The sequence below is a fragment of the Corvus moneduloides genome, chromosome 3 (assembly GCF_009650955.1).
Source record: "Corvus moneduloides isolate bCorMon1 chromosome 3, bCorMon1.pri, whole genome shotgun sequence".
NCBI classification, from domain to species: domain Eukaryota; kingdom Metazoa; phylum Chordata; class Aves; order Passeriformes; family Corvidae; genus Corvus; species Corvus moneduloides.
In genome coordinates this window covers 47,308,689-47,334,265 of record NC_045478.1, presented here as the reverse complement: position 1 = coordinate 47,334,265, position 25,577 = coordinate 47,308,689, and the positions used below count along the sequence as shown (strand labels likewise).

Below are 25,577 nucleotides of genomic sequence, written 5' to 3'. Positions count from 1 at the left end.
ACAGGTTTTTTGCTTTTTGTTTTGTTTTTAATCAGCTTAGTCTTTTTAATTGGGGATTTGTGGCTTTTTGGTCATATAGTGAAATATTCATAAGGAGTTTCTGAAAAGTATTCAAATTTTTCTTTTTAATTTATCTGACTTATTCAGCTTGTTTTATCATTGAAAATATTGCTCATGTATAATATATGCCTGTGAATATTATCTGTTGTATTTATAAAGAATGTTTGTGTATTGGTTTGGAGTATATTGTTTTCATATAACAAATGTATTGAACTCATGTTCACTTTCCCCTAATTTTTCTGATATGAGGTCTTTGTAGCAAATTGAATCTTTAATATAGAGAATTCAAGTTAAATGCAACATTTCTTGAGCCAGCAGAATTCCTTTTAGAAATTCAACCTAGTGTCAATACATTGCCAATATACCTACCTATTGCTGATATACATTATTGCATGAGCATACTGAACACTGAATATCTGCATCATTATGTACAAAATGAGAGAAGTAGATCTTTGAAGAAGTAAACATCTTAGCTCGTGCTATTACTTGATGAAGTACTTAATGTGGTCTACATAGCTGTTCATATAGTCTATAGCAGATACCAAATGGAATTTCAACTTGGCTTTTATTAGAAGTTTAAATCTTGATAATTGCCTTATAAAACCAAAATATTGCATTTGACAGCTTTACTTCATTTTGGAAATGTGAATCTTCCCATAGGGATAACCAGCGATTTTAAAATGTGATTATGATATGTGATTTTATAAATTCGACAATATGCTTATAAATTAGGAGCTCTACATTTTATTACTGATTTTTGGCATCAGTGTTCAAGTAATCCAAGAAATCTTTTTCCAGATAACTTACTAATTTTTTCTTTCTGTCTTCAGGTGAATGCTCATGTTTTTTCCTTTGGTTTGATCAGTTAGGTTAAGCTAGCCATCCTTCCTTTAGAAAATAAAAAAGCCATAAAACCTAAGCTGTAAAGCTATTTTTTTTAACAATACTTATGTAAGTACTAGCTCATGTCTCAAGTCTGTTTCTTCTCTAGCAGTGTAGGAAGGATCTCTGAGAACCGGAAAAGTATTTGATATCTCCCTTTTTAACAGTTTCTAGTGCTTATGAAATCTGAAATAAGATAAAAAGCTATTTAAGCTTCTCATATCCGGGTTTGTGGGGATTAAAAAACATACCTAGGCCTGCCACCACTCCTCACTGTTCTTTTAATACCTGTCTCTTGCAGAATGTCCTTTGTATTCTTCTTGCTAATAAAGTCCCAACATGACAAGTTTGGTCTTTACGGCGAGTGTATCTAGATTCTTACCATGTCTGCCCAGCCCACCTGCTCCTCATTGTTCACACAGCTGCATTGTCACTGGTTTCTGGATCTTATAGTAGCTAGGTACCTCTTACTGAGCAGGTTTCCTCTTGGTATTCCCTTCTTTATTGGTCCCAGCCTGGGTGCCTGCCTCTGGGAACTGGAAAGCATCAGTTTGACGTAGTGATTCTGGTGGTATTTTCCTTCTGGCTTTTCAGATTAACACTTTTTCCTTTTAAACTGAGTTTGAGGTAGTGATCCTTACCAGGTCTTTGTCTAGATTCTCTCACCTGTTTTCCATAATTGATGCTTTTGTTTCTGAACTGGCATTATTAATCTTCTTTTAGGCTGTGTGACTTGAAAGGGGAATTGCTGCGATGAGGCCATCCAACCCAAGAAAAATGTGGTATAGGTTGTGATCACTGTTCTTTGGCCACTGATGCTGATTATAGGAATAAGCCAGACACAAGTTCACCAGTTAGGGCTTCGTTTTGCTGGGGATGATGGTGCAGATGTGGATTCTTGCAATCTGGTACAGGTAGCTGGCTCCCTCGAGGGCTCCTGGTGGTGGCCATGTTGGCACATTAGTGGCGCTAGTTGGAAACTGATACAAGTTGGTTCACTTGCATGTTGCATCTGGAGTACAAAGTGGGAATTGGTTGTTCTGTGATAGACCTAACAATGAAGCCAAGACCTGCAAAAACTCTTCTTTTAATTCCTGCACTAAGGAAGGGAACAGGACCTTGACTTCAAGTCAGGCTTCTCTTTCTCCACTGCCAGCTACCTACAATTCTTAAGGAAACTGGCTTGCCAAGTTCAAGTGAATGTCTGCCCACTAGAAATCAGAAAACATTTTCAAATCCTATAATGGGCTGAGGGAAGATCTTACTAAGACAAAATTTGCAAAAGAACCTAAGCAATAATCAGTGGTGGGGGTGACAGTGAAAATGTAAGGTCTTTCCAAAAATAAAGAAAAATACATGAAGGAGTATTGGTAGAAATTTTGCTTCCAAAACTTTGTGATACTAGGAAGGGAAGGAGATGAAAGAGGTAGGGTATGTAGACAGTTTAGACGGGTTGTTAGGAACGCAATTAAACAGCATACTCAACAAACTTCATGGAACTGATGCCTTTCAACTGGATTTATCCCTCAGGTGGAAGACACTCCTACAGTAGTTTAGTGACCAGGATAGAAGGAACCATGGAAGTCTTGGTCTCTAACCTTGTTAAAGGAAAGGAGTGGGTAGATGTTTTCTGCTGGAAAACAGACACATGAGCCATGGTACTGCAGTGAATATTTGGTGCTCTGCTCAAATCTGCTGCTTTACCCTGAAGATTTTTCCTGTTAGTGAAATCACGGCATCTGCCATACATGTTGACTGGCTTAAACACCTGCCTCCCTGCCATTTAATTTCTCATGAAAGAGACTATACACAGAAGATGGGAATGAGACTTTCCATCACTATGATGCTATTTGTTACTCACTAGGCTTTGTTCCTCTAATCATGGTTTGTTAACCATGGCATTGACTTCGACAGGTGAATGGAAAAAAGAGCTGTAAAAATCACTGCCCTTCCTTGCTGTGTAACTAAGTGGGCTATCTTGGTGCAGCACCCCACTAGTACCCAGAGCATACAAAATCAACTTGAATGTAGTTTAAGCACCTTCTTGTCTTAATAGAATTTTTCTTTCTGTTCACTGTTCACAAAAAAATGTAAAATCAGATACCAAGTGCTGCCCAAATACATTGTCAGTGCCTGAGATAATTACTTTAATTCTTTAGTTAATGCTTTTTCATGTGTAATTTTCCATTAAAGAACTACTTCTTTTTATTTCAGATTCATAGGTGTGTGTATATATAGATTATTATAGTTGTCACTGAAATGGAATTGATGCTGGTATTTTTAAATTTTTTTTTTAAATGCTGAATGTGAGGCTTTTCATCCAAATTAATCCTTTTTGTATTGAAGGGAAACTATTGAATTGACAATCACAAAGAAGATGTTCAAATCTTGGGTGTGTACTAGTAGTCACTTTAATACAAAGCTTCAATGATAAGAGTTCTTAAAGATTTATCTATCACTTTCATTGTCTTTGTTCATATTAGTTGCTTCAAAAATTTTCAAATATGGTTTTTAATGGCTAATTTAAGTCTTTGGCCCATTTCTGTGAAATATCATGCCTGAGAATGACATTTTTAATTATTAAATGTTTCTTTGCATAACCTGTCATCCCTTGAGAAGCCCAGTGTAGTTCTGATGGTTAGCTGATAATGAAAGGTAAACTGACTCAAGTTCTCTTGCTGTTACTGAGAACTTGAATTTCCATCACAAATACTGCTGAGGAGTATTTAAGCTGAAGTGCTCTTTTGTTCACAGCAATACAACTGTACTATTCAATATGTCTCTTTTATCATATGTTTTACAGAATCCTATTATTTCTTCCTAGAGTAGGACTTGAAATTAGGAACTGAAGTCACTTGTAAGAGCTCTTGAAGCAATGGTACTGGCTTCTTGAAGGCTGCTCAGAAGTTATCAAAGTTCACCAAAACATACTTAAATGTCAGTGATCTGTGTGCTTTCATTGCAGGATGGGAGCAAAGGGAGGGAATAGAAATTGCACTTGTTTTACTTGTTGCAGGATCTAATTGTCCATACAACTAAATTTTTGTTTTCCTAGTATTTTCCTGCAAGCTGGTGTTTCACAGTCCTAGTGTCAGTGTAGCTTCGATGGATGTTGCTGAAGTGCTTTTTAATTGCTCATAGTTAGTTTTTCCTTTGTGTTTCCAGGATGACATTTACAGCCTGAGGAGCTCATAATCTAAGGGATACTTTGTAGCAAGCATTTAACAGAGGTTTAGGTTAGGAGCACTGGTACTGAAAGTGCAGGAACAAGGAGTCAGAAGCAAGTGTTAAAACCACAGCAGCCAGTTAGGTTGTGACCCGTCAAAACTTCTTAGTAAGGTGCCCCAGGTATTGTGCAAGCCCCTGTACCATTGTCTTTGGAACAACCATTTCTTCATGTAATTGTACATGTGCTTGTGGGTTGATTTTTGTAAAGGGAGAAAGAATAGGTGTATGGCATGTGTGGAGATCAAAACAGTATCATTTCTTGAAATGTGATGCCTATAAGTGGAGTCTGGGGCATTTGGTGGTGTTTTGCAGGGAGTTCTTGCGTCAGAGGTGAAAGGCATGGAAGTGTGATAGCATTTGGTGAAAAAGCTTTCCTAGTACTTAGCCCACTTCCATTTAGGAACTTTGTGTGTTTAGAAATGTTGGCTGTTTTCTCAGTACTACCTTGTGCTGAGGTAAGTACACGTAATTCTTGTGGTAACCACTTCTTTGTTTTGTGACTGTGGGCTCTGGAGTGAAAACAGGATGGAAGCAGTCAGAGTTTATCATCCCTTTGCCCTGTTTCAAAGTCCAGTGTTGCTTAAACATTATTTTTTATGTTGGGATTGGCTGCTTTCAAGTATGAAAATAGTTAATCACAGAATTGTACTCCAGATGGAGAAAGCTGTGTATAGTCCTTCTTCAGCCATTTAGCAGCAACTTCATAACAGCAGTGTTTATTTGTTGGATGCTGGTCTTTACAAAGTCATGTCAAGGATCCTCCTGTATCAGTGGCACTGTGGACTTGTGATCATGCCTGGGTATTATAGAGATTATCACAAAAAGCATTACAAAATGTGTTGCCTGGGATTTCTGCAATAGCACTGATTCTTGTATTTTTAGTCTGCTAGGGAGAGAGAGTGGAAGAGCAGTATGTAAGATCAGAATTAGGCTTAGATTATCTGCCTAATATGGCTCTTGTTAGCACAAATAATGCAAATACCATTTGAAGAACAAACGGATTATAGAAAAAGAAATGAAAACATCCAGATCCTGAGCATTTGGAAAGCATGACACTGATGTATTTGTGTAACCTTTTCATGAAGAGCGATGCTGAAATCAAAGCGGGGATTTTGATTTCCTTCATTAAAAGCTTATTAAATGAAGAAAGAGGACAGTCGTTGTTTTGCTTCAATAGTTGGGGGTCACAGAGGCAGGCCTGGTCTCCTCAGGATATTAATGCCTGCTTTCAGCTGGGGGAAATGAGCCGTCGCCTGAGTTAGCTGCAGCTTTGTGTGCTCGTCACTAGGGATCCCCATATGTCCTGGGATCTGCGGCAGTCGGAAATGGCAGAGCTCGGCAGCAGGGAGCAGAGGGCTCTCATTGCTATTCATAACAGGTAGCTCGGCTCAATCTGCCCAGAGCAAGTCTGTTTAATGTTGATCAGCTGTCCATCTGATAAACTGAATTGATATGGACATTTCCTCCAAGGGCTGCCCTGACAATGACAGCAGGAGCATCGGGATGTCTTGTTAGTCTTTTTCTCTGAGCTTGAAAATTTATTAACCCTTTGTTAGAGCCGAGCCAAGCATGATTACAATAGTGCGACTGGGTTGTGTGAGTTTCTCCATCACCTCTTTGAAAAGCAGCCTCAACCTTCAGATTTCTTAACTACATGGAGAATGACTGTTTGTTTTTTGAATTGTTTTTCTTTGCATGGAGCCAACAATTTGTGAATTATAAAGGCAGCTTTTAAATCAGCTTAGTTTTTTTGTGCATGGCAAAATACATCAGGAACCTCTATTTATGCTCTCCCTCCAGCTCATCTGCCTTTTGTGTGCCTGCCCAGGCCGTGTGACTATCCCAGCTCTTCCTTCTTGCTAATTGGCAGTGACCACTGCCCTGAAACAGTTGCTGCTGGGGCTCTTTGCAGGTCACATATATTTGGGGCAGAAGGTTACTTTAGATTAATATGGTTTGGGACAGTTGGAACACATGTGCACTGTCCAGAGGAAACAGAATTAATTTGCTCAGCACTATGTTAGTACTGAGGCAGAATCTAACCTGAGCATGTACCAGCAGGTGTGTTTGTATGTGAAGGTATGGAGCAGTTTGGTTACTCAATGAATCAGTGCTTGGCCACTTCTGAATAAGTACAGAGAACATAACATGCCTTTGTACTATGTTGTAATTAATTAGAACTTTAAGGCCTTTAGTTATCTGTTTAGTTGAGGGCAGGGATTGCATTTTTGCTCATATGTGAAGTCTCCATGGCATAAAGGGAACTGCTTGAGTCAGAAAAGATGTGAATGTGCTGAAGATTTTGTAAAAATGAGTCCTATGTGTTTCCAGTGCTAAAAGGATGCTCCAGTGCGTTGCTCTGTTTCCCCCTCCCCTTATTCCTGCTCAGTTTTTATGTATGTTCAACACCTCATTGTCGTTCTGAGCTAAGGTGGCATCTCCGGGCTCCTTGGAGGGACAGTCACTGTCGAGGTCTACGGTTGAATTGTGGGAGGAGGCGAGGAGAGGGCTGGGCTAATGACTCTTTTCATGCCTTTTCCAAAATGTTAAAATAGAGAGCAAGCCTCTGTGGAATAACCTCTATGGCGAGGCTCACACAGGGATTTGTAACCCCTAAACCCAGAATGCAGCACACTGTGTTGTGAACCTATCCAATAAAACTGGCCTCTTTGCTAGACAGTCCCCTTTGCTGCTTCTGACTAAAACAACCAGTGAAATACCGTTAGTACACAGTTCTAAAATGTTCAGCTGTTTTTCCTCTCCTTCCCCTACCCCTACCCTTCCCCTTTGGTAGTATTGAGCTGCAAGGTATCCTGTTATTAATTTAACTCTAATTTGAGCGGTCGTTGACTGCAGCATTCTTAGGGTGTTTGGATTGGCTTGCTCAGGACTCCCCTGCTGATATGTCCTTTGTTTCTTTCCATCAGTACTTTCTGCTGGCATTTTTTTCATGTCAATGTCCCCCAAGCTTCTGGTAGACGAAACAAAAAAAGAAAGCACCATGAGGACTATATTGATTATTTTGCTTTATTTTGTGAAAGAATTCAAACAAAGGGCAGCATTCCCCGAAGTGGAACCTGTGGTACCTGCGGCTTGCCTGGAAATACTTAGTGATAGTTCTCTGTGTTTAACACCTCCTGGTCGTGGCTTCTAGAAGTACACAGAAGAGCTACATGATAATTAATAAAGTACCTGTTTAGTACATGTTGGTTGTTTATTTTCACTAAGAATCTCTGTTCTTCATAGCCTCAAACATAATTGTGCTTTTTCTTTCAGTCAAAGAAGTTTGGCTGAGATTACGGAGCTGATCCATACTGCCTTCCTGGTGCATCGTGGCATAGTAAACATTGGTGAGCTCAAGTCCTGTGATGGCCCACTGAAGGATATGCAGTTTGGGAATAAAATGGCTGTTTTGAGTGGAGATTTTCTTCTAGCAAATGCTTGCGCAAGCCTTGCACAGTTGCAGAATACCAAGGTAAAAAGAAAAAATTCCTCTACTGCCAATGGAAGTAAATATTAGCAAGTCTTTTGAAAGAGAGGCCCTCTAAAAAAATCAGCAGTTACGTATGTATATGTGGAGCATCATTTAAAAATTGTCATACTTAATGTTATAGCTGTAAATTTGACAGGCTGCTGCTGCTGTGAGTGTGTTTACCACTGTCATAGAATTACTGTGATGCAGTCTTTAGTATAGATTCTGAAGCACCGTAGTAATGGATGGGTGGTTAATTTGGTGAATTTAGGGTATATGCAGTGGCATCTTCATGACATGTCAGATTACAACACCTCTGGCAAACTGCCAGCTGAAGACATGTTTGGTCTTTTATTTTCTTTTACTTTGTGCTTTGTGAAAGGTTTGCTGTCTTAGATAATTTGGGGGGCAAAAGGCTTTACTGCTTTGTCTCAGGTGACTTTTGCTCTTAATTAAGTTACTTTGTTAGGGATTTGGATGCCCCTGAATATTGGATTGCCCTACTAATGTGGATGTACTGGCTTCTAAAGGACAGCTGCAATCCAACTGCTCAACCAAACTGTTTGAAACTTTACAGGGAGATGTTTTTAATGAGAAACAAGTTGTATATATGTATTACCTTAGAAAGTGAGACTGATGGAGATGTTAAGAGATAATGTCTCTAGACAGTTCTTCTTTTCACCCAATAGGATCAGCTACACAAAATCATTCTTGACCTGCATTTATCTAGCTTGCTCTTAAAACCTCCCGTGAAGGAGAGAGGTTCCTGGGCATCCCTATGCCAGCCTAGTGTAACACCTAACTGTATGGTGAAAAGCTAAGTGTTCCATTCCAATGGAAACAGGAAACAGTACTTTTTTGCAGAGGTGCTTTTCATACATTTGAAGATTGCTGCCATGTTGTAGCATAAAATAAATGTTTGTCCTGTGCAATTGTCAATAATCAGCATAGTTGTAATTGTGAGCCTAAGGAGTCTATTTTTAGATCCTTATGCTAAATCTCCTTGTGGTAGTTGAGTATTTCTGTACTCCTTTGATCATGAGTATGACAGTTTCTCTCAGAAGTGGTGTCATTTTCTAACACAGAGCTGAGATTCAAGAGGAGAGACAGAAAATTAGATGTCAATCTACTGGAATAGTGGGTTAAGCCATTATGGAGCTAACTTGTAGTAAGTATTAGAAAAAAAATTAAATAGTGCATACCACAATCAAAATGGGGTGTAACTGATTTTAGTAATTATCATTGATTTGTATCAGTTCATTTTTTTAAAATACCTTGCAAGTTTCTCAGCACAGACCAAAGGATTTAGCCCTACATCAATTTTCTCTTTCAACATAAGAGGAAACTTTTCTAAAACGTAGCAACTATTACTTTGCATTTAGTACATCATTAAGTATTGCAGCAGGAATGTATAATCCCTGAAGACTTGCCAGGAGACAAGCCTACAGTGAAATGAAGCACAAGTGCAAAGAAATACTTTTTTTTTTTTAAAGCAATCATTATACTGCATGTTGGAAAATTCTGCCAAAACATTTTAGCACTTTTTTTCATTTTTCTGACATCTAAATACTTTCATAGCTTCTACATACGATAAGTGGGATGCCATTATGGAAACTGATTGACTTAGTAAATTATTCTTTTTCATACGTCTAACCCTACTAGCAAAGTTAGAAAAATTGAAGTACAAGCTATAGAAATCTCTTGACAGGTGCAATGATTTAAACATACTGTATTTATTCTTTTGTAAATGATGAATTTTCAAATCTGGCATCTGTTTTTTAGCAGTGTGAAATAACTGTGACTTTTTTCCTTCATAATGTTTTGTGTTCTTTGATGTAAAAAGTAAAAATCACAGTACTGCTTTTTTTGCTGGCATTTAGCAAATTGGCTAATGAAATGAGCAGCATTTTACTGTGCATGGCACTGACCATGGTAGCTGTAACCTCCGCAGACATGCATAGCTGTTGTATAGATCAGAATTTAAATTAAAGGGGGTTTTAGCATAACTGAACTCACTGCTACCAAGATAATTTTATTGTGCTGGTAAATTCTTGTCTGAGCTTGTGCAGGATGCATTTATCTCTGTGCTTCTCTCGGGGCTGACAATTAGACATGAAATTCTGTAGTCATAATGAAATGCAGAGCTATTTTATAATTGCCAAGGGTAAAATTAGCGAAGTCAATTATTTTCCCTTAGGCTTTTCCCTGTAGATATTAAAAGGCTGCAAGGTAATTGCCTTAGGTAACACTTTGATTTTTAAATAACATTAAATATAGGAATTGTTGTTGTTAATTCGTAGTAATTTTCCTCTTCTTGCTACTGTTGTAGAATATAACTGTAATGATGTTAACAAGAATCAAGGCTCAGGATTTGCTTTTTTGGGATTTTCTTTTAAACTAGTGCTCATATCTCTCATAAGTTTGCTAAAGTTATGCCAAAGAAGGTTTTGGGGTGGTGTTTTGGGTTTCATAGTTTCTGGTCTCTGAGGTACAAGGACTCTAGATTTCCTGAAATGTCAGTTAGAAAGCCTCCTGTAAGATAAACTCTGCTGTTGTGCTATTACAAAATCATCTCAAATTTTGTTTTTTGAACATATAACAATTCAGAAGAAAGCACTCTCATTTTCTACTTTGTGAAATCATGATACATTAATTATGGATGCAAAGTTGGTATCAACTGAGGCTTTAAGTATTGAAGGGCAGATGCATGTGTATGCTTCATTTTTGTAATCATGGCAAAGTTCTACATCTTTTCAGTTAATAAAAACTGTTGAAAATGAGTACTATTTTCTTCAAAAACCTGTACAGTACAAAGTGTTAGATTGATCAGATCACATGTATTTACAATTCTTTGTACATTCATAACTTTTTGATCACCTTATATAAACTAACCTTTTGGATGGTGGCTCTTCTTGGCCTGCTGATTGCAGTGATAAATTATGTTGTTGATTGAAAATTATATGGATAAAACCTTACTTAAGAACTGCATGCTGTAGCAGATTGTTTATTGCTAATCCATGGATTTTAGAACAGAATTGAGCCCAAAGATGAATTGGTTTGGGATCTTTTAGCTGTTGTTATATCAGCAGTGGAATGGCGAACCTTTGGCAAGGGAGGGCATGTTTGTGTTTTGCTACTTAACTAACAGTGCCATAATGTGTGGAAATGTGCTGACTTATTGGATTGGGGTGTGTTTATATGGGATGACAGGGTTATTTTGCTAGGTTTTCTCATTTTGAGGTTGCAGTGCTCTGATACTAGGATCATGATAAGATATATATCTAAGATATATGTGGAAGTCATTGTAAACATGTAGGTGTGGGAGTGATGGAAAAGTAAATTATGTTTGCCTAACAAAATAGGGTACCTCCCAGCTATCTTGTGGGATATGTGACCATAAGCAGTTTTAAATAAATGTGCTAATAAATTATTAAGAACTGTAAAATGATCTGTTTAATGGGTAGTTCTTTGTTGCCATCTGAAGACAGTATATCTTTAACATTTGTTATCTTGCTTTGCCTAGCTAAGAATGTGGGGATGAAACTGCTAAAAGCAAATCTTTTGAATGAAAGTCCTCCTTTGACTCTGGTAGCAAAAAGTGTTAGTTTTGTCTTTGATTTCTGCTTAAGTAACCTGCACTTCCTATAATATTTTTAGGCCGGCATTGAGATGCAAACATAGCAAAAGTAACAAACATTAATTGGCATTTTTGTCACCTGGCAGCTGAATGTGGAGTATGGGCATTTTACCACAAGTGATGTGTGGATACTGACCTCGATATTATCAAATAATGTGCTTTTTCAGGGTTTATAACAGAGAGAAGAAGTTGGAAGAAATCTGTCACAGCATTAAAGCTGGTGCTTCCTTGAGCATCTGGATCATCAGTTGTCTTACAAAACTATAGAGGGGATGCTTAAAAAACGTAATTAAAACTAGTTTTGATGCTCTTACACTCTAAAGAGAGTGATGCATAGAACTTCAGAAGGCTGAAGTAGTGCATTTTAGTGCAATGCCTAGAAAATTGTAAAATAATCTGCAAATGCATTTCTTGCAGCTCCATAAACTGGTAAGAAGGCATCCCTTTGTATTTAAAGAAAGAAAACCCACAAACCAGCCAAACAACCGAAACAAAACCACTAAAACCCAACTTATACAAAACAGGAAATGAACCTCCCCAAAAGAAGAAAAAGCCTATCCCAAAAACCTGAAGTACATGTAATGGGTGTGTTATGATAGTGTTCTCTGTAGTTCTTACTGAAATCTTAAGAACTGACTCAATTTTTCACAGTATAATTCAGTCAGTTCTTCTTGAAATGATTAAACTCATCACAGAAACACTTCAAAATCTACAGGCTGAAAGCTTGGAATTGAATTTAGGAATCTTGTCTGTCAATGCAGAGTTCTGCCAGAAGACCACATTGTAGAGCATTATTTTATTAAGCGTTTTTTGTTCATAAATAAACAGTAGCACAGATGTAGTACTTACATAGTGGATCCATTTCCTTATGTTAAGTTTCTACATTCCTAAAGGCGTAAGTGTGTTGTTTATCAAATAAGCCTTGTGTTTACATAAACATCCGTAAGTTACTCATTTAAGTCTTCGTATGTCTTCCTGTTGCAACAACCGGAAGGTGCACTGCACTTCCTATAAGAACTGTTTATCTTGAACTATGGTTTCTACACCTGTAGCATCAGTTGTGGTCCTAGAGGACGGCTCAGGTTGGAACTTAAGCAGCTTGGTTCCCTGGTGTCCAGTGAAGGATACAGAGAATATCCTCTTTTCTGAAATGATGCCAGTTGCTCTTTTGATGTAGATTGACAGTTTTGAGAATTGACAAACAAGTCAGCTAGAATCTACAATTTTGATTTTTACATGTCATTTAACAAAGGTGGTACTTGTATGAGACTTTTTCTTTCCCTGAATGATGTCAAGAGAAGAACATAAACTTGTGAAAAAAACCCATCACGAATCTGCCAAGAAATACCCTTTTTTAATGGAAACTAAATGTTAATAGTTGCCAGTGTAAAAGCAACCATTAGCAGCTATTGACTTGTAATAGATTCAAATTACCATCCCTGAGAACAGTGCTTTTCATTTTGTTTGAGGTAAGTAGAAGGTCCTTCATAAATGTACTTGAGATAAGTTATTTTCAGAGCAATGGAAGTTATTTTGGAAGAGAGATTCTTCTTTATTTTCTCTGGTGGAAGATTTGAACCATAAATATCTGCTAAGTATATTTACAGTGTATATTTTTATTATATTTTACATAAAATAAACAAAGACCTTTATAATCTGAATTTTCCTACTGGGATTCAGTAGCTGTATTGATCAGAGAAGGCAGGATGAAAAAAACAGGGAGAAACGCTGAGAACCAGAAGTAATGTGCTTGCTCCCAGTACAGTGTTCATATAGAAAACTGAAGCGGTGATAAAACCATTTTCAAATCTTTTATATATTTTTAATTGTTTTTAACTCTTCGCCTTTGCTCACATATTGACTTTCTTTTTCTTCCCTACTACAAGCTGCTGTTAGAGCTGAGTATCTCTAAAATGATCAGCTTACAGAGCAGCTAGGTGACAGGAATTTGGTAAGAAGAAGAGATCAGATTAGATCAAATTAGATTAAGGGAAAGTTTATAAAGTTTGATAATGATGTTTTCTTCTTGAGGGGCAAAAAAAGAAGAAAAACAACCTTCAATTTTTTTTTGTAGAGAGCTGAATAAAGAGCTTTTCTGAAGCACTTTATCATGTCTGTCTTGCTGTACCTTCCCCTGAGGCACTGTTTGATGATGATGTACTGAACAAGATAGGGAGTAAGATAGTATCTATATTATTGAGTATTTTTGTTTTAATTTAGTATTTTAGAGTGCCACAGGGGTGTGTCTCAAAACCAGACACTACTGAAAAATATAGGTAAGTTTAAAGAGCTCTGAACTGATTTATGGAAAAGTATGCTTAAGAAGCATACTGGGATACTGGGAGAGAAGAAAACCAAGGAAGAAGTCTAATGTTTTTGAACTTTTAAACTAATGTTAGATGACACAGGGCAACATGATTGAATTATTGCAAAATAAAGTTCTTCTTTAGGCAACCCTAAATAAGCAGTTCTGTATCTTAAAATATTGAGATACATACTGAATATTGTTATTCAGTATATTGTTAGCATACCTTTTATTGGAGAATGCAAACACACTCTTTAAGTACTGAGAAATACATAATAATTGATAATTATGTATGAATCATAATGAAGAAAAGTGTTATTTGTTTTAATTATTATATTTAGATGGCACCGAAATGTACTAATTTACATGCCTTTGGAGAGGTAAATTTAGATTTCATTTACTGTAAAGTAAAACATAAAAGAGATTGTAATTGAAACAAACTTTATGTTCATTTAATGGACATGTATCGCTTTTTCTTCCCAATGTTCTCAAACACTGGATTTTTAATAAGATTCTTTAATAAATATTTTATTGACAATCATGTGAAATTTCTTTGGTAGAAAAAAGGCAATTTTTGTAATAGTTGATAAAAGTATTGAAGCATTAGGGTAAAAAAAAATCTTGCATGTTAGAGATAAAAGGTTAAAATCTATTGGAATCAGTACCTGATAATCAAATTTGTCCCACACTACTGCTGTACAACTTTTGTCTAGCATTTCTGCTATCATTAGAGGCAGCAGCTTTTACGATACTGATGATGATGATGATAAAACTGTAGAATGATGCTAGTGAGTCTCCCAATTACTGCATTGTACTCTTCCCATTGTCTCTTTTGATGCTTGTGTCTGTGGAACAGTTTCTTAGGAAGTGCATCTTTTGCCATTGTTCTCAAGAAGTAGCCCCTAAAATAACACCTGAGCAAATGAAGCATTCAGTTTTCTGAATATTTCACAGGGTTTTTTTTCTATTTCACTTTTGCTATGTATAGCCAGTAATATAATTGAGTATTTGTAAAATTTCATTACCTTAATGGCTGTGGTTATAAGTTTGAAAAGTAATCTTTTAGAGAAGTTAAATTAGAGGATTAAGTGACCCAGCTTATTAACTTATTAATTTAATAAAATTCTAAAGATAAGGCTTCATCTGTAATTGTGATAATGTTAGAAACAGTCTCCTTTTAGATCAGTAAGAGTCCTGTTGCATTGCAATGAATATCAGTTTTGAGATTAAAACTGCTTAACTTTGCCTTAATTCCTAATCAGTGCATTCCTCAAATAGGTTTATCCTTTACCTTAGTGGCCTTTTGCACCTGTACTGGTTTTTAAAGCTAATGCTTATGTTAAGCTTTCCCAAAGTTAGACTCTGCTGGGGTTAGTGTATGTCTGTATGGAAAGAGTATAATTTTTGGTGATTCTTGGCCATGGCACTACTGGAAAATTTTATGTTTATATTTCAGTCTGTTTTCTGTCCTCCCACTTCTGCATGAAAAAATACTTCTGAAAAAAAAAAAAAGAGTGATTTCTGCCACTTCCCTCATGGATGTCTGTGGCTTACAAACAGTACCTTGTAGCAGAATGATTGCTGCAGAACATGGAAAGACTGAAACTGAGACTGATAGCAGAATATGTCGTCATAGGTATCATTGTATCATCAAGTCTAGATTAGAGTCTTTCCCAAAAATACACTGCAAGAATATTTTTAAAGCATTGAGGCATGGTGCTGTCAAGAAAAGAATTGTGAGTGTTTGAGGTTCTGTCTCAATGTCATGTTGACCAAGCAACTAACAGCCTGAGGAGGAAGTTTTCCATTCAGTTCTGATGAATTTTCAGTGGCCTACCAAAGATCTTTACACCAGTTTGCACAAAGTCCATGCAATATTCTTGTGTCTGAATCATCTCACATCTGAATTTGCCTTCCTCATAGTAGCAATCAGACACATCTTTCTGCTTCTCTGGTCTGCCCAGCAGACCAAAGTCAATGTTTACTGCTTGAGTTCTTGAACCAAATACCTGTCATTAAACTAGGTAAATATTGTCTTTCTTGGAGGTAAACTGCACAGCTGTTTCTAACACCTGGTTAGTAGTTCTTTTTCTTATGGAACTGCTGTTTGCCTTGTAATTAACAGAATGGTCTGGGAAATACTGATATGCTATCTATGTGAAACAGAGGGCTTTTCAGAGATGACTGAGCATCAATGAAGAAGATAAAAACTAAAGAAACTGAAGAGAGGCTGAATCTGATGAAAGTCAAAGGTCATTCAGCATCTCAAGACAATCACTATACCTGGCAAATGAGTTCTGGGTAATTGGGGTCTGTTCCTCTTATGTTTGCTCCCTTAATATACAGCACCAAATTGGCAGTTGTCTGGTGGTGAACACAAGTACTTCAGGAGTCAAAAATATTTACAGGCTTTGAGATATATATGTGCATGTTACATACGTGTATGTGTGTGTGTGTATATATATATATAAAAAAATAAATCTAATGGAATATTAAAGCCAAGTTTTGGAAGAAAGGTTTTTTCTCTTTTTTTAGTCAAAACCCCTCACTTTTCAGAGAAATTGTCTTTGAAAGATTTAAGACAAACATTTAAAAGTGTCTGTATTTAATATTTCTGTGACAGTTAACAAGAATATGTATCCAAGATCAATGCCAGAATATGTAGCAAATAGATTTTCAAAAGAAAACAAAATTATTCTAAGAAATTGAAGCAATGAAAACTTTTGGGTATATGATGTTTTATTCTGCATGAGATGCATGTTGTGGGAAAGGACTCTCAAGAGCCAGCAGTACTGCCACTTCACCACTAAATTAGAATAGGTATTGGCACTGCCTGCTTTTCTTAAATAGAGATATTTGTTACAGCTTTTTCTTTCACAGCCATGAATAATCATCATGGAGGAATTTGCTGCTAAATAGCTTTGGCCCTTACCTAAATTATAATATGAAAATGAATTTTCACAGAACAGGTACATGAAATGAGAGTACTGGTGAAATCTCTTCAACAAAAGCACTGGAGGAGCTTATATAGGGAAGTGGTGGAGTCACCATCCATGGAGGTCTTTAAAAGATATGTAAATGTGACAGGACATGGTTTAGCACTGGACTTGACAGTCCTGGGTTTAGTTTGGACTTGATGATCTTAAAGGTCTTTTCTAACCTAATGATTCTGTGATTCTAAGGTGATGTCCTCCAGAAGTGATATTTGCAATGTCAACTTCATTCTCTTTATAGCTGAAGGAGTGGAAGAACACAAGTTCCATTTTCAAGGCTTTATTTGAAGTCTGTTTCTCAAACATAGTAAGATTCCTGTTGAGAGTGCATAGTAGGATAAAAAGCAATCAGATCTACATTGGGTGAAATGCTATCCTAGTATTATCTGAAACTACTTTTTTTTTTTTTGAGTGCATATTTAACATATATTAACTTTCATCTTTGGATATGTGGGGTATTCTAGAGGTGCATTTTCATGACAAGGCAGTTAATATACAGTTTTGCAGGACTGGAGGTTATGGTGGCTGGTATATAGTCAGCCTATATATATATATACACACACACATACATACATATATACACACATACATACATATATACACCTGGAGTGTGGCTTGAACAGGCAATACACTTTTAAAAAGTGAAAATACATTTTTGTGATGATTTGGTTGCAATTCAAAGCTGTTAGCAATGGCGATAAGAGTCTAAGATTAGTCTGGATGGCCTCTCTTAGTCTCCCAAGAACATAACTATTTATAATAGAGAAATCTGTTCCTAGTACAATCAGTAAACTTAACTCTTACCTGAGAGAGTATTTGTCACCAGCTCTGTAGCCTTAATTGTGTTATTTCAGAGATGAGAAAAGTTGTTGTTGGTGCTGCGGATGTAAATATGTAAAATCAACTGTGGTCTTCCTCCAGCAGCTGCTGGTGTCACAGATTGACAGGGAACTCTGGGGATCATGTAGTCCAAACCCCCTGCTCAAGCAGGGTCAGCTAGAGATAGTTGCCCAGAACTATGTCCAGACAGATTTTAAATATCACCAAAAACAGAGACTTGGCAACCCCTTTGGGCAACCTGATCCATTGTTGGATGGCCTCACAGTAGAATGTTTTCCTGTATCCAGATTGCATTTCATGTTTTCGTTTGTGCCTGTTGCCTCATCCTGTCAATGGGCACTGCTGAGGAGAATTTGGCTCCCTCACCTCCCATCAGGTGTTTATACCCATTGTACTGTAGAAGAGGCTAAAGTAGATATGCTTTGTAAATAGAGCAATAGATTATATATCTTCCCCTCTCTTTTCACTGCTGTAAAGCTTGTCTTTAAAGTGAACCTTTCCATGGTAAATTTTTTAGTAAAAGTGCCTTTACATCTGGAGTGGTTTTAGTGTAATAATGTGGTAAAATGCTTAAGGTTTTAGCAGTCATGTAAATGAGTTAATTGTATTTTTAATCAAAATGCTGATGTATTTGACTTCTTGTTGGCTAACAAGAATATTGAATTTCTGGGTGAACTGTAACTGCTTGTTAATATTAGTGTTTTGAAATTCAACAGCATTTCACTTGGAGCCTAGAATCTGCTACCCCTGGTAAAGCAGGTTGTTGATTTGTTTGTTTAACAAACATCTGCAGCTTCATTAAGTTGATTTCATCTGTCAGATGCTAAATGATCTTACTTCTGATTCACCTTTGTTCAGGTACAGACTGTTCAAAATAGTTAATGCTACTTGCAGGTACAATTTGTGTTACTCACTTTAATCCTCAATTCATTTGTGAGCATAGCCCAGTTTAATGGTTGTCTGCAGCAGCATGACTGGGAACAGTGTTTTATAGCCATGCTCTCCTGTCTCACTTATGGATGGGGAGGTGTTTATATCTACAAAGCCCTGTAGTCACGATACCTTCTTTGTTCACTGTTGAAATTACCCATCCAAAAGGGTCCAGCTGAAGTACTCGGGTATTTCTCTATCCTGGGTCACTCAGTTGTTGAGTACTTTAGTGCGAGGATATGCTGCCATGGATCTGCAGAGGTAGTAAGAAACCGTGAAAGGTATCACATGGAGGTAGACAAGGAAAGAATATTTCATCTGTTGGTTATGTTGTCATTAAGGAAAATGAGTGAATAATGCTCTAAAAGTCTTTACCCTGATTAAATACAATTCTGTAGATAGTGCTGGATCAGCATAAAAAGGGCAACCTAACTGGTGAAAATCCCTTAGGCAGACTGACCTTAAGGTAGATATTCAACAATATTAGCAGTTTTCAAATTGACAGCTGCTGATTATTTTTTATGTCTTAGAAGCACCTTTTTAACAAGTAGTGGGGTTGGGTGATGTGTTTACACTATATTGTTATATTATATTTTGCTACTAATTCATCATTAACAGAATTAAGAAAACCATAACTGTGTTTTCCAAGACCACCTAAAGCATTCTAGAAAGCAAATTGCTGTCCTTTCTGTGTGTATCAACTAAGAGAGAGCCAGCTTCAAAAAACAGTAAAGCTCAAGATGATTTCAAATAATAAATCCAATAGGATTTGATAAACATTAGATTAAAAAAAACATTCTGTAGGCTGGCACACTTGGTTACCTGTATGACTAATGATGTTTGAGGAGATTACCAGGAAAGAAAATTGAATTTCACTGTTCTTGGAACTCCTTGCAGTTTTCGCTCCTTTTTTTTTTTGTGTTGGTTTTTTTTTTAGGCGTTCTTGAGCAATCAAAATCCAATATCAGCACTTTGCTAAGTTTTGTCTTTAGCTTCCTAGTGTTGCAATGTTGCATGCAGTAGAGTATTTAAGGGCTTTCTGTGGAATTTTTAAGTGTTGAAGTATTTCCCAAATTAGTGCTTTTTTGGGGAAGGAAGTCAAATGCAAGCTGAAGGAATTTTTATCTGTGTATTTAATGGTTCCTGACCATCTAATTTTCTTCTTTATTTGTGTGGAGAAGTCCTGCTACATTTTTAAATCTACACATCAGCAGCAAGGATTGCGGTCTGTCATAGCAGATGTGTGAGGAAAGGATATTGTTTTAACATAAGGATGGAAGGAATTACTTGTGGCCCTTCTCAGAAGGAATTTGGCAAAGCTAAGGAAGTTTGTCAAAGAGAAATTGTGAGGGATGAAGAACAAAGATATACCCATTGCTGTGTTCTTCCTGGTGCTGTTTCCTGTCTTCCCACAAGAGCTTCATCCTTGCTGTGATGTTCCCCTTGAAAATATCCAATGGAGTCTGGAGAGACATGATATTACTACTCTGAAACAGAGTGGTCTGTGTAATCAATTCCATTTCGGCTGCTGAATTTAAAATAAAATGACCATTCTTTGAGTGGAGCTCAGATTCATTCCTTTTTGTAAACTAGAAGGAAAACCAGGAGAAAAACCATAAGTAGTGTTATGTTGCAGTAAACTTGAAACAAAGTATTTTGAAGATAAGTGAAGGGAGGAAAGTGCTCGAATTGCTAAACTGATGGCACCAATGTCATCTTTTCATCCAGGTTGTTTAAAAACCCTGGGAAGGATGAGTGGGGCTTGGAGTCCATTCTTTTTTACTGTGCTTGATGGAGTGTGAATAGTATTTTTTAACTCTGAAGAAAGTATTCTACTGAAATGTCTTATATTCTGTGATTTCCCTGCATTCCTTCCAGCGTAGAGTATCACTTCCATTAAAATACACCTCTTTTTCTATAGACAGAGTTGAATGTCCCAGGACAGTCAACTGCAGTCATGAACTGGGCTGCTGTACCTGCAACAGTGAACATGTGGCCCTATTCTGTAACACCATGTATGGTGCTTTGGGAATTCTGAACTCTGAATTATCTTACAGATATGTCCGCAGTAAACTACATGGAGTTCTGATTTCAGGAAAAGGAAGGAAGACAATCATTAAGTGATTGGTTGGATGTCCTGAGTAATTTTCTGAACTAAATGAATTACCAACATTTTTATTATTTCTTCAAGTAATATATAGAAATTTTAAGCTTGAGCAATTAGACTCAAAGTAAACTTAAAGAGCCTTGAAGGGGTTAAAGCTGTGCCTTTTTGACAAACAAGTTACTACACCAGAAAAGGGTAAATTAAGTTTCAACAAATTTCTGATTTTTAACCCTACAGAACTCTTCTGGAACTGAAACACAGCACAGTCTTTTGGACTATTTCATATTTGAATGAATTGGAGAGGTCAGAGCATGTGTTCTACCTTGCTGTGGAATAAGCAATCAAATGGTTGTGTCCAGAATTTACATCATGTTTTACACTTAGCCTGCCTAGATAGTAGGAGAGATTTTAGCTTTAACAATCTATCTCTTTTCCCTGTATTCATACTAAACTGATGGACTTTGTGTTGACTTTTAAGAAGCAGAAGAGATCACTTCCCTACAAAAAATGTTGAAGGAATACCTCCTTGGGAAAAAAAAAAAAACCCACACTAGCAGAACTGTCACAAAATGTGTTTAAAGGGTGTGAAATCACTTGCATGTGCATTTGTTAGCCCCTGGGCCATACCCAGTCGTGGGGACACTGGAGGAGCAGAAGACAGCACTTTGGAAGATGCTGATGCAGAGTGGAAAATGAAAAATAGAGTGGAAGTTTATTTTCTCTCAATGTGAGGTTGCTTCTGCTCATCTTGAGTACCTGTGAGGAGCCAGGCTTCTCAAAACCATGTTGAGGAGTGGAAAATAATGGGAAGAGAGGTTATGAATAGGCTGCCTTTGGTCTCTTTTGAGTTGCTGTTTTCAAGCACTAATTCTGGCAATCCTTTCTTCTCTTTCCTCATCTCTGAACTTTTTTTAAATGGAGCTCAACTGTCAAATTAAAAGAGAAGCAGTTGAGAGCACTTCATTTTTCATCTAACTTTCTTACTCCTCAGACTTGCATCTCAAAAATGTCAGCACTGGTCAGAAAGGCAGTGATGAGAATGAAGACAGCTTGGATACTGTTTTCTGCTCTTACACTGGCATACTGCATGATTTTCTGGAAAATCAGTTCACTGTTGCCATTTTCCCCTTATATAAAATGGTAGGGAATAAATTTAACAGGGGATGTTGATTACTTTCAGATTTTTTGATGGAAAGTGCTACATAAGAGCTAGACAGTGTATCATTCCATGAATACTACTGAATCTGTAATAATTTTTCTTCCTCTGTCATTTTGGGATGCAGAAGAAAATTGCCTGGTTTCCTCGTTTCTCATTTCTTTCCCCAGCTCTCAGGACCCCCAGCCACTGACGTTAAGCAGGAGATGCTTTTTGTAGATCAGATTAAGGATTGGTGAGGTAACAGAGCCTCATACAAGTATCTAACTGTGTTCTTGAAACTGGAATTTCATTCCTCTTAGTGATCTGTATGGCCTTGTATTTACCTTAAAAGTATTCTTTATATATATTTGGAGAGAAAGGAGGTAGTATTAATAGTAAATTCTCACTAACATATAGTGTTCAATATGTCACTGGTATTTAATATAATAAGGATTCTTCTAAACAGTTGATGTGTAATTCTCCTAAGATGTTTTATAAACTCTAAGAGGAAGAGGTACAATTGTTCACAAATGTTTCACCAAGCTTGCTTTAAGTCAGTTAAAATTGCCTTTGAGGGTAGACTTGCACTAAAATGAGGGAGGAGAGATGGAAAAAGAAACCCCAAAACAGGGTCCTGCTCAGTCTAGAGTTTCAGGCAAGAGAGGAAAAGGTTTAGTTATCCAGAGCCAGCTGCATTGTTAAAAGTTCATACTATCACTTTGACATTTAGAGTAGGACTCTATGTCTTTGTAAATTCCTCTTCGTATTACCAGTGTAGGTCTCTTAGCTCAGACCATTTCACAAACCATAACATTTTTGAGTGAGTGATTGATCTGTATTATGTGTCCTAGCCATCAGAAGAATCTTGGGATGTTGCTTGTATAAACTGTAATACAATCTGATCCTGGGCATTTAGTTACAGACTTTCATAGACCTATTGGCGATACTCAGTCCTCCTGGATTTGGGAATAAGGCTTATCTGATACCTTAAAAAACAGGGGGGGCAGGGGGTGAGTGTTGTTGTTCAAAAAAAAAAAAAAAAGAGCCCCTCATTTTCTCTGATCCCCACTTAAATAACTCAACACATCTGGTAACACTGTAGGATCATTGTCCTTTCAGTTCCTTCAAAGCTCATATTGCTACAATATTTCTTCGGTGTCTAGTTTCCTAAAGGGCAATGTGATTTTTTTTTTCAGGCTGTTTTTGTAGGTCTTGCAAATTAACCCATATGCATTGCAAGAAAAAACATGACTTTTAATCAGCACCATTTCTAAAGTTAGCGCTTGCTGTGTGTATATGAATATGTATATGAACCAGTGTTTAAAAAAAAGAAAACACAACCTTTCTGCTAGTATTCAAAACTAGCATACAAATGTGTTTTTATTATCAAATAAAGCGTGCCTAAATGTTAGAATATCTTTCTGTTAGGGCTTTTATCATTTGACTTCTTGTCTTCAGTTACAAGAATGATAACAATTGAAACTAAATCTTTTAATTCAGCAAGAACTACATTGAATTTTAGGAAGCAAAAAGAGGAATCAGATAAGACTCATATGCATAAGAAATTACACATTCAAGAAATTAAAACTTTGTGAGCAACCAAAGAGGTAGCCTTAAGGTGTGCTTATTTGAAATGCCCGCATTTAATTTTACAATAAATCTGAGTATTTTGTTCCAATTAAGATAGTTCATGTGCACAACTTTAAATTTTACAGTAGTTCCAGGGAGACCGTGGACTACTTGTTTTACATTCTGGATCAAGTTCAGATTTTTAGGCTTCGCTTGAATAAAATAAAAAGTCTGAACCCTGAAGATAATACAGATTGATAAATCTGATTTAAACATTCCCGTGTTGCAGACTTTCAGTGTATGTGGTACAGCTGAGCCTCAGGCCATGCGCTAAATACATCCACAGTGCATTCCCAGGGCACCCGAATACCAAGTGATCACGTTTGAAAGGTTACCTTTCTATGGATTCTGACTTTTCTGTATTAGCCACGAAGATTAGAATTTTAACAGCTCCCAAGGAGAGGTATTGTGAAGTATTTACTTGGCAGGAAAAAAACAAAACAAAACAAAGCCCAGATGAGGTACTGTCTCATATTCATGAACTGGGATTTATTAGTTCTGTGAACGTCCTTGTGAGAATACACTCTATAGTTCACACTGTAGGAAAAACAAGTCTTGTTTTTCATTTATATTAACTTAAAACTTTGATAGAAGAGTTACTGTAGTAGAGGTTTTAGGACAGACATATCACAGAATATATCTCAGTAAATCCTGAAGTCTTTCACAATTAGCTTTCTTCATGGTTTATCTCTCTGGAAATCTGGCAGTAGCTTTGTTAGTCAATTTGGTGATAATTAAAGATGTAAGGCTTTTTCTCCTTTTCTTTTACAGGTTGTGGAACTAATTTCAAGTGCTATTGGTGACTTAGTTCAAGGTATATATTATGAAAATTCAAAATCATCTGAGGTAAGAATTTCACTAGATTTATGTACCCAAGGCATTTGGTGATATTAATGTGTGACTATGGTAAATATGATGACTTTCTCACCTGTTTAAAAGGAGGGAGAGGGAGGAAGAGTTACTAGTCCTAGTGGGTTTCAGCAGTAACATCATTATGACACCTGTAAGCTCTGATGGAAGTTCTAGAAATGCTCAAGGAGGAACTATTTTGTCTTTGTGGGTGCTTAATAAAGTACTATCGTTTCATTACCAGGAGCTCTAGGCACACCTTACTACAGGCTTTCCAAATGCTTCCAGAGGTTCCTAGTCAAGGTTCTGTTAGAGGTATTTATTACAATGTTGTCAACATAATTAATATTTTCATGTCAAACCTGTTGTTTCCAAGCCCAAAGAGGTTTACAGAATGCTTCTTCATGAACTTATAACATGTCCTTTCTTCTGAGTTTTGTCCTGGAGTATTAGGAGTGTAGCACTGTGTTCTTCTCCATCAGAAGTCACCGTGCACATATTTCAGAAATTAGCATGGACCAAGAAAATAGCTGCCAGCGTTTCCCAACAAATAATCTTGTTTTTCTTTAAGGGCAATTGCAGATATTCTGTGTTATTGTCTGACAAGAACTGTAGTGAAAATTGGTCAAATTACATCTAGGTTTTTTTTATCTTTACTAGAATATTTAAGGAAATTTCTAGAGACCATTCTTGGAGTAGGCTTGCATATTGGAGCAAAAAAGAGTTTTTTTCATTTAATATGGCTGTATCTTAACACATGCAATAAAATCAGTAGTTTAAAGTTGCCATGACTTCTGCAGTTTTTATGATAGCAAGTTTTCAGTCCCTGATGAGTACTGTGTATATGTGAGTACCAATCTTGAAATCCACTGAAGCAGATAGATTCACTTCTAGTGGCATTGTCTCACGTGCCTTGGAGACCTGAGCCTTACGGTTCAGCAGGTGTTGTGTACTGAAATTGCAGCTCTGGTTTACTATTGCTGTGTTGTTGTATGTAGCAAAATTGATACTGTGGTAAAATCCTGTTCTCATGGGTTGCTGATACAGTAGATGCCTGCCCTGATGCCTCTGCACCAACCAAACCAGTGGGCAAGTGGAGAGTGCCACTGGATAACAGCACTGTGTTCTGGAGAGTGCTGCTCCCTTGGACACTCCCTGTCTGTCCTGCTCTGCAGCAGCAAAGTCATGTCACTAAAACTAAAACATGTCACCTCGCTGAGGTGTATCCCTGTCATTTTGACTGAAACCAGTAGGGAAGGGAATGACCATGCTGCTGAGCTGAGCGAGAGCCTCCAGCAGGACAGCAGTAATGGCACACTCAGGAGCTGCCTGGGGCCCACAGCTCCCTGGGATCCATAGAGAGGACAGCATGCCTGCAGTGTCCTCTGGCACCCCTCAGGAGTGGATCCTGGGTGGAAGCATGGCAGGAGGGCAATGCTGGGAACTTGGCAGTGCTTCTGCACCTGCTGTGTTTAACCTGTGGATAAACTGACCTCAGCCTTCAGTG

At 37.2% G+C, this 25,577-nt stretch overlaps 1 protein-coding gene across 4 annotated transcripts in view; it reads left to right on the top strand.

The window, feature by feature from the left end:
* PDSS2 (decaprenyl diphosphate synthase subunit 2) overlaps window positions 1-25,577 on the top strand; it is a 118,086-nt gene that overhangs the window by 65,254 nt on the left and 27,255 nt on the right. For all 4 annotated transcript variants that reach the window (XM_032101394.1, XM_032101392.1, XM_032101393.1 and 1 more), the window contains 2 exons: window positions 7,447-7,645; window positions 23,993-24,067. In XM_032101394.1, the coding sequence (XP_031957285.1) occupies window positions 7,447-7,645; window positions 23,993-24,067 (274 nt within the window). The remainder of the gene's footprint in view (window positions 1-7,446; window positions 7,646-23,992; window positions 24,068-25,577) is intronic.